This window comes from Mizuhopecten yessoensis, unplaced genomic scaffold (assembly GCF_002113885.1).
Source record: "Mizuhopecten yessoensis strain PY_sf001 unplaced genomic scaffold, ASM211388v2 scaffold10545, whole genome shotgun sequence".
NCBI lineage: Eukaryota > Metazoa > Mollusca > Bivalvia > Pectinida > Pectinidae > Mizuhopecten > Mizuhopecten yessoensis.
Window position 1 is genome coordinate 114,182 of NW_018408600.1, and position 9,805 is coordinate 123,986.

Genomic DNA, 9,805 nt, shown 5'->3' on the forward strand with positions numbered 1-9,805 from the left:
CACGTCACGTAGACAGTTTACATATCAGTATGTATACCAACAATACACGTCACGAAGACAGTTTACACAGTATTATTTATACCAACAATACACGTCACGCAGACAGTTTACACAGTAGTATCTATACCAACAATACACGTCACGCAGACAGTTTACACAGTAGTATCTATACCAACAATACCCGTCACGTAGGCAGTTTACACAGTAGTATCTATACCATCAATACACGTCACGTAGAAAGTTTACATAGTAGTATTTATACCAAAAATACACGTCACGTAGACAGTTTACACATAAGTATCTATACCAACAATACACGTCATGTAGGCAGTTTACATAGTAGTATTCATACCAACAATACACGTCACGTAGACGGTTTAACCAGTAGTATCTATACCAACAATATACGTCACGTAGACAGTTTACATAGTAGAATTTATACCAACAGTACACGTCACTTAGACAGTTTACACCGTAGTATTTATACCAACAATACACGTCACGTAGACAATTTACACAGTAGTATGTATACCAACAATACACGTCACGTAGACAGTTTACATAGTAGTATCTATACCAACAATACACGTCACGTAGACAGTTTACATAGTAGTATCTATACCAACAATACACGTCACGTAGACAGTTTACATAGTAGTATCTATACCAACAATACACGTCACGTAGACAGTTTACATAGTAGTATCTATACCAACAATACACGTCACGTAGACAGTTTACATAGTAGTATCTATACCAACAATACACGTCACGTAGACAGTTTACATAGTAGTATCTATACCAACAATACACGTCACGTAGACAGTTTACATAGTAGTATCTATACCAACAATACACGTCACGTAGACAGTTTACATAGTAGTATCTATACCAACAATACACGTCACGTAGACAGTTTACATAGTAGTATCTATACCAACAATACACGTCACGTAGACAGTTTACATAGTAGTATCTATACCAACAATACACGTCACGTAGACAGTTTACATAGTAGTATTTATACCAACAATACACGTCACGTAGGCAGTTTACATAGTAGTATGTATACCAACAATACACGTCACGTAGACAGTTTACATAGTAGTATCTATACCAACAATACACCTCACGTAGACAGTTTACATAGTAGTATTTATTCCAACAATACACGTCACGTAGACAGTTTACATAGTAGTATCTATACCAACAATACACGTCACGTAGACAGTATACATAGTAGTATCTATACCAACAATACACGTCACGTAGACAGTTTACACAGTACTATGTATACCAACAATACACGTCACGAAGACAGTTTACACAGTATNGAACACTTTAATCACTTGCTTGCATTGAATATTAAATTTGATAATATATGTCAGATATCGTACATGTACCGATCCTGTAAGACGTTAAGATATATTATCATATCAACTTTGGTATCAAGGCTAAACCCATCCTTGATATCCAGGAGTTACGCTAACTTTCGCTTTCTACACCCCTGGAATATGTCATAGCAAAATTGAAGTGATGACATATGATGATCGTTCGAAATCGTATGTTCTGAGAAAGCCTTTTTGGCTTTTATCCTTTCACTAATTATTGATTAGTTAGTATGTGTAAATACAAGCTGAATATTGGTGGTAGCGCATAACAGTGATATGTGCGTGCGTGTGTTTGTGAGGAAGAGTGCGTTCGAGTGTGTGCGAGGATGTTTGCGTGCGTTTGTGAGGTGTGTGTGCTGAAGTGAGTGACGGTGAGTGCGTGCGTGTGTGAGGAAGTGTTCGTGCTTGTGTGTGTAATGCTTGGTGTGTGTGATCGTGCGTGTATGTGCAAGGAAGTATGTGCGCGTGTATGATGATGCGTGTGTGTGTGCTTGTGTGTATAAGTGCGTGTGTGATGATGCGTGCGTGCGTGCGGAGGGAGAGAATGTGTGTGAATGTTCACCTGAGATTTATATTCACTGAACTGGACCAAGGAAATTGTTTTCCTCAGTGTCTACTGTTATTGTAATTCATCTCCATATCGGGGGAAATAAAGATTGATAATGATGATTACTGTATATAACATTCAAAACATTCAATCACCTCCAATGTTTACCCTGCGTTTCTTTATCCTTTCAGTATATTTAATCTAATTTTGTGAAAAATATACCTGTTTTGTGTATATACTGACATGTTAGCTTAAACATATTTTATTGCCAAAATAGTGACAACAGGATTGGGCACAAGTTATTACAACATTATTTACGCCCTTTCCTCAAATATATACATCAGATTTACAAAAATGGCACAACTTGGTATCAAATAGTCGATCTAATTAAAATCATATCCTACGTTCTCTATGTATCACGTTAGGATATGATTTTAATCAGATTGTCAAATAGTATGTATAATAGTAGCATTACAACAACAGAAACAAAAAGAGAAAGAACAACATTGAACAGTCTCACAAATTGAGTATAGAAGTATAAATTTCCTTACGAACTAAAACCTACCGCTGGTCTTTATGAATTTTTGCACGTTACGAAAAATATCATTATTTTGTTGAGAAGACAGATCCGGAATACCAGATAACAATATATCTAAGGAGATTTCATTAACAAAATTTAGATTTGGAAACAATTCAAACCTCTGGTGTGTATAAACTGGACATTCAAAAACGAAATGATAGGCGTTTTCACAAGGAGATCCACAGACACAGGCGGGACTATCTACGATATTGACTCTAAATATATCATAATTTAGGGAACTGCAGTTGTACCTTAATTTAGTGGGAATGATATTTAGTTTTCGTTCACCATAACCAAAATAACTGGGCGATTTGGTGTCCAATTTTCGAGATATGGCTTTTTTGAATCTTCCTAAAGTGACTGATGATCTTTTAGCAGTATCTAAATTGTTCCAAGAGCGAAGCGTAGAAGGTAGGAAGGACGAATTTGTACTAGAAAGTCTGAAATTTGGTATTACAAAGTCATTACTATTTCTTAAAGGATATCTGACATTTTGGTTTATTGTATTGGGTAGAATTTTGTTTAAGAATTCAGGGGTGATACCATTTTTCAGTTTGTACAATAACTGCAGTTTCCTTCTTGTTCTCCTGTCTGAGAGTCTTTCTAACCCCGAGTCAAAATAGAGGGCATTATTACTAGCATAGGAAGGAAGACCAGTAATGATACGTGCGGCTTCACGTTGACATTTTTCTAGCCTCTAACTTTCATTAATTGTACATCCGTCCCATAATTCACAACAATAATAAAAAATTGGCAAAATAAAAGAGGTATATATTTTCAACAAAGTTTCTCTTTTAAGAATATGTTTCAGATTTCTAAGAACATTTATTTTCTTCATAACGGATGTATAAATAGCTAAAATATTATCCCCCAATTACCTGCAGAATTGAAGACTACACCCAAATGCCTGTGTTGGTTGATCACTAAAATTCAACAATTGGTCGTTAAATCTTAATTCTAAATCTCCATCTAGTTCTATCGCATAAGAGATAAATAAAACATTGGTCTTGCTAGCATTGAAATCTGCTAGTCTCTATTTCTTGACAGGAAGAACATATGTGTAAGAGAGAAGTATCGTCTGCGAAAAGTCTAAAGACAGAAAGCAATACATCAGATATGTCATTAATATATACTAAGAATAATAATGGGCCTAAAATAGAACCTTGAGGAACTCCTGCTTTTATGAAGCCAGCACGAGAACAACTAGCCCGGAGCTTCACAGAATCACCGCTTTACAGCAGACCCGAAGGCCAGTTAAAAGGAAAGAGGCTTCTTTTTAAAATATTTTTAATCTAATAAAATGACTTTTCATGGTAGACACACTCAGTTCATGGATTCATTATTCATATAGTTACTAGAATTATAATAATTGAGCATATGTCTTAGCGCATACGCAGTCAGCTGTTTGACTACCACACAAAGATATGTATAACCTGGTCCATGTAACCAGACTAATCCTTTATACAACTCTTGTAATATAGAACCGAGAAGAGATATGTCTAATCTTGACTATAAGGCATTAATTCATTTTCAAATAATTCCTATGAAGAAGTAAATAATTGAGACAGACACTGGATAAAGGCGACCCCAAATAATACAAGCAACTTTCCTTGTCTGAAAAAATATCCCACATACACTGGACATTTTGACTTTGCTTATGTGGCCATTAATGTTCCTTGCATTAAAATACATCAGAATTTACATTGGCTGGTAACAAATAAGTGTTAGTGTTTACCGCGTGTTAACTACCTCGTACTTCAAACATCTCTTTACGTGGTCTAAACTTGTCTCGTCTAGGTCTCTATACAAATATGGCTGTGATGAGATTTGTTTAGAAAGTTACTGTAACTTTAAAAAGTCTATTGATAGTCAATACTTGAACAGTTGATAAGAATATAAACATAAACTAAATGTAGAAACTGATAAATACTTAGGTATTGATAACAAAAATAGTGTTTGATCGTTAGGTGTCTTAAATGATGTAAAAATGATAAATGCTGTATTTAAAATACAGATATCTTATTTGAAATGTAGACATCTGTATTTGATATTGCAAAATTACACATATCTGTAATTAAAATACAGATATCTGCATTTTAATTACAGATATCTGTCTTTATATCATTATTAGAGATGTCTGTTTTTATGTTATAATAACAGATAACTCTATTTAAACTGAATGTATCTGTAATTAAAATACAGATATCTGCATTTTAATTACAGATATCTGTCTTTATATCATTATTAGAGATATCTGTTTTTATGTTATAATAACAGATAACTCTATTTAAACTGCAGGTATCTGTAATTCAAATATAGATATCTATAATTATGCAATAAATACGGATATCTTTATTTAAATGGGTAAAAAGCCAAACGGCTTCGCATATGAAACCTTTACCAAATCATCAAGAAGACTTAATTTTTCAAAATTCGACCTTACTAAGAAGAGATGGTCAAAATTACTTTGCAGGAAAGGATGCCTTATTTTGTTCACCAACTGGAAGTTGAAAAAGCTACACTTTTGAGATTTATCCTTGTTTTTTATAAACTGTACAAACTGCTCACCATTGATAGCTTTGATGAATGATCAAGCTGAAAGCCTTTCTCAGAAGGATGTAAAAGCTGTGTACTGACAAGATTGCTGAGGGTAAATGAAACTGCTATGATAACTTTTTGGATCAGTTATTATACCCAGTAGTTTGCATGAAAATGTGTTAAAACATATATACATAGCATCATTACATGTATTTTGTTAACATCAACATTATGTCACAACAACCATGACGAAATAGACCAATCCAAAAATATCAATTTCAAGGCCCTTTATTTACTAGTTTACTCCACCAGTGTGTGGTCAATAAAAAGAGTGAAACAAGTCATCAGTGAGGTACTGACCAGCCTGTAGTAATGAGGGCGATTAATACTACTAAGGTGTGGCTAATGGTCCTGCTGAGTTAGTGGTTTCACAGGCAGCCAAGCTCCAGAGTCAAGTCAGACATCCAAGTGATCAAAATTGTTATTAGATGTGTGTGTTTTTTTTTTAAATGTTTCAATATTCTAGAGACGTGGGCCACCCTAAGATTTGGCTTTTGATTGCAAAACTCGTACCCATTTGGCCTGTATCTAGAATCAGACAAAAAGAGACCACAATTATAAGCTCCTTTTATAAAAGCTAAACTCTAAAAACTGGGCCAGTCTAGATGATATGGTCGTTTTAGCTTAGAATGTTTGATAGATTTTACCACTTTTATTTCCAAAAACTAAATATTATAGGATTCAACTGTAGGACAAATTGATGTACTCAATGGATTTTATTTACTCCGTCCGACCTGACATGGAATTTTAAATGACCTAGTTATAGGATACAAAACATCTGGCCTGGTTGCGCGCTGGGTTATAAAATAGCGGTATGGCGGTTTCTGTTGGTGTATTACGTCAGATCGCATGTGAAAAAATACCAGTTAGGTACGGTGGCTGATTTGTGCCAACTCGTTGTTTCGTCTTTTCGCTCCGAAAAGACTAGATTTGTTTATCTTTAATTCTCGTTGTTTCGTCTTTTTGGGTAAAAAGACGATATTTTATGATTTGCTTAAATCTCCTTCGTTCGTCTTTTCGAACGTCCCCCGAAAAGACGAAAAATCACATGCAAATAGACGAAAAAAATGCACGCCACTAAGCAACCTTTCGTTTTCGATTTTTTTGTTGTTGGTAGAATCTAGTCTTTTCGTTATTTCCTTTTTTTATTTTCGCCTCGACAAGACGATTTCACGATATTTAAGCAAATTGTTGAATCTCTCGTCTTTTCGCCCCGAAAATGCCCCGAAAAGACGAAACAAGGTTGGCAAACGTCCGCCACCGTAGTTAGTGGCGTGTTACCGCTGTGAGGGGTGTAACTCTACACACTTGTTGGTAGCAGTGAGGCGTTGGTTTCGAGGCGATGATAAAACTGTGTATCTACTTTTTTCTTTTCGGCTGCTAAACATTGGAACTCTTTACCGGATGATATCAAAAATATCAAAAAACAAACATAAATTCAAAACCAATGCTTAAAAACATCTTGCGCTTCAAGCAAAAAGAGAAGTTGATGATCTCTTTGTCTGCTATTTAGCACAGATGTATTACCTCATCATTCTTTGTCACAAAATACATATATAGACCCGTGCAATGCCGCAGGTCGAGCAGACCTCGCTGGTAGGGGGACCCCCAACCCTTGGGAAGCTTGACTTGCGGCATTGCACAATCATTTCAAATTGTATTTTTTCATGCCTTTCTATAAACAGTAATGCAAAGATCTGTCAGTATATTTAGTTTGTTTTATTATGATATCTTTGAAAATAACTATGTAACAATATTTTATAGTTTGCTACTATAAGAAGCTGTCCGCCACTATAAAAAAAATATTATTATGTATGTTGTAATGTTTGCTATATACATGGAAATACAATTTTACCAATCAATTATCTAATATGATACACATATATCCTATTCTGTGCTATCTAAACCGTTACCAGATTGATTTCTTTTTTTTTTAAAGGACCCCATTGGAAATCAGCAATTTTGTGGCTTTTATGGGTAATCCTAGGTAAATGGCACTCACCTCCACTCCTATTATGTGACTTATTTATATCTACCTTCATATACTAAAAAAAGTCTGTCTCAGTTTATAGTAATATCTGCCATTTTTTTTACAGTGATATCAGACTTTTTTTTAGATTTTTATACTCTGTGATATATGTCAAGGTGAATTAAGAAGCCTTTTATTATGATAGATCTATTATCAATCTCAGTCTTTTTAAAAAAATACACTTTTTTATTTACAAGCTGCATTGTGATCTAGATTATAAAATGTATGTGTTTTATTCTAAATTGTGATATTTTGTAACAACATGCCTATTTTACCTGAATAAATATTATTATTATTAGTTCATCATGATGTATATCCATGACATTTTCCGATTTCTTGACGTTTCTGTTAATTAAACTTAAGGTCATTCCAATATGGCTGCCACACCAAACTATATCAAATTTGATTATGCATTCCGTTAGCATTAAACAATCCCTGTCACAAAAAAATCCTCCTCCAATATTTCTCCAACATAATTGAGGTACATGCACACTAAATTTCAGAAAAATTTTCAATAACTGATGAAAAAACTTACTTTTTATATGATCATTTTCCAAGCTGAATAAAAGTCACAATTCAGGAAAAAATCCATATCAAACTTGTAAATATCATAAGGTTTGGATGTCCATGAAGATGCATTTGGCGAGAAAAATGTAAGAAAATGTGTCAAATCTCCAGAATAATGGTATATATTTCCCCTGAGCACAAAGCGAACAAGGCTGACTGAGGTTGGAAAAAAAGGATGCAAAGCTAGTGAGATTTTACCTGTTCACATCCATTACAGTTCTCACTCAGGTAATATTGTTTGACTTGTATCAAAAGTCTTGTTAGCTTTATGAATTATAGTAAAATATCCAATCGAATTACATTTTTCTCGACAAATGCATATTTACAAGTTAAAATGGATTTTTTTCCTGAATTGTGACTTTTAAAGTATTCAGCTTGGAAAATGAACATATAAAAAATGATTTTTTTCACCTGTTATTGAAAAAAAAATCTGAAATTAATTGTGCATGTACCTCAATTATGTTTGAGAAATATTGGAGGAGGATTTTTTTTTGTGACAGGGATTGTTTAATGCTAACGGAATGCATAATTGAATTTGATATACAGTTTGGTGTGAAAGCCATATTGGAATTACCTTAATCATAAAAGTAACTCCATTGATACATTAACTAATTAAACGATTCAAACTATTTTAGTATATATAGAAAGAAATCTTACCTCCGCCGTTCCTCATACAAAGGTAGGGAAACCTCCAGAGATTTCCGAGTCCGACAGCATATCCCAGAAAGGAAAGTAGAGAATCTAACTTGCCGGCCCAGTGTTCCCTCTCATTATCAAGGGTTTCTGATGAGCTAAATGTTGATCCGGATTTATTGGTCTTCTCCACTTCTAACTTTACAGTTTCTGGAACTTTAGAGTCCATTATACACCTTACTACTACCGGCGTGTCAAAGGATTACGAAGCGATACGGCGGGCTTATGTGGGTGACCTGGTATTTATATCCAGTTGCGCTTGAGCAGTTTCAATATGGAACATCCCACGTGTCCAACAGCTTAATAGGGGAAAGGAGAAGTGCAAGTGTAGTTGTCTTAATTTGTGACTAAACGTTTTATTTTCTCTTTATCCCTCGACTTCCATACTAGATGTAGAGTCGAAAAAAATAGTATAACACTGAATGTAAAGTTGTCAAGGTCTATCGCAGGCCATAAAGTTGTTAAAGTTCTGTAACCTGAGTGCAAAGTTGTAAAAGTCATATCGCTTGGCATAAATTTAAGCTAGTCTTAAAGGTCCTGTATCGGTGCTATCCCCTGTTTCACAGAAATCACAGAACGCAAAGATTAGAAAGTCCTGATTCAACGGACGTAAAGTTGTAGTATTTTTTTTATCATTGAAAGTAAAAATATTAATTTAAAAATATTTATGACTTACTGCTAAGTAATAAATATTCTGCATCACTGGGGCGGTTGTAAATCACTGAATCACTAAACGTACATGCATACAGTGTAGAGTTGTAGAAACCTTGTTTCACTTGATGTACAGTTGTAGAAACATTGTTTCTATTGATATACAGTTGTATAGACATTGTTTCTCTTGATGTACAGTTGTAGAAACCTTATTTAACTGGGGGTCCTGGGGCGGTTGTAAATCACTGTATCACTAAACGTACATGCATACAGTGTAGAGTTGTAGAAACCTTGTTTCACTGGATGTACAGTTGTAGAAACCTTTTTTCACTGGGTGTACAGTTGTAGAAACATGATTTCACTTGACGTACAGTTGAAGAAACCTTTTTTCACTTGATGTACAGTTGTAGAAACCTTATTTAACTGGGTGTACAGTATTAGAAACCTGTTTCACTGGATGTACAGTTGTAGAAACATTGTGTCACTTGATGTACAGTTGTAGAAACATTGTTTCACTTGAAGTACAGTTGTAGAGACCTTGTTTCACTTGATGTACAGTTGTAGAAACCTTTTTTCACTGGGTGTACAGTTGTAGAAACCTTGTTTCACTTGACGTACAGTTGTAGAAACATTGTGTCACTTGATGTACAGTTGTAGAAACATTGTTTCACTTGATGTACAGTTGTAGAGACATTGTTTCACTTGATGTACAGTTGTAGAAACCTTGTTTCGCTTGATGTACAGTTGTA

The 9,805-nt window shown here is 34.5% G+C and overlaps 1 protein-coding gene across 2 annotated transcripts in view; it reads right to left on the bottom strand.

The window, feature by feature from the left end:
- The window catches only part of LOC110461035 (sodium- and chloride-dependent glycine transporter 2-like), a 43,012-nt gene that overhangs the window by 22,096 nt on the left and 11,111 nt on the right, over positions 1–9,805 (bottom strand). The window contains exons 1-2 of one of the 2 annotated variants that reach the window (XM_021514306.1): positions 9,082–9,199; positions 8,370–8,704 (exon numbers count right to left, since the gene is read on the bottom strand). The exons of the other annotated variant lie outside the window; for it this stretch is intronic. Coding sequence (XP_021369981.1) covers positions 8,370–8,574 — 205 coding nt within the window. The 5' untranslated portion in view covers positions 8,575–8,704; positions 9,082–9,199. Of the gene's footprint in view, positions 1–8,369; positions 8,705–9,081; positions 9,200–9,805 lie in introns of those variants that run through there. 2 annotated transcript variants of the gene reach the window in all.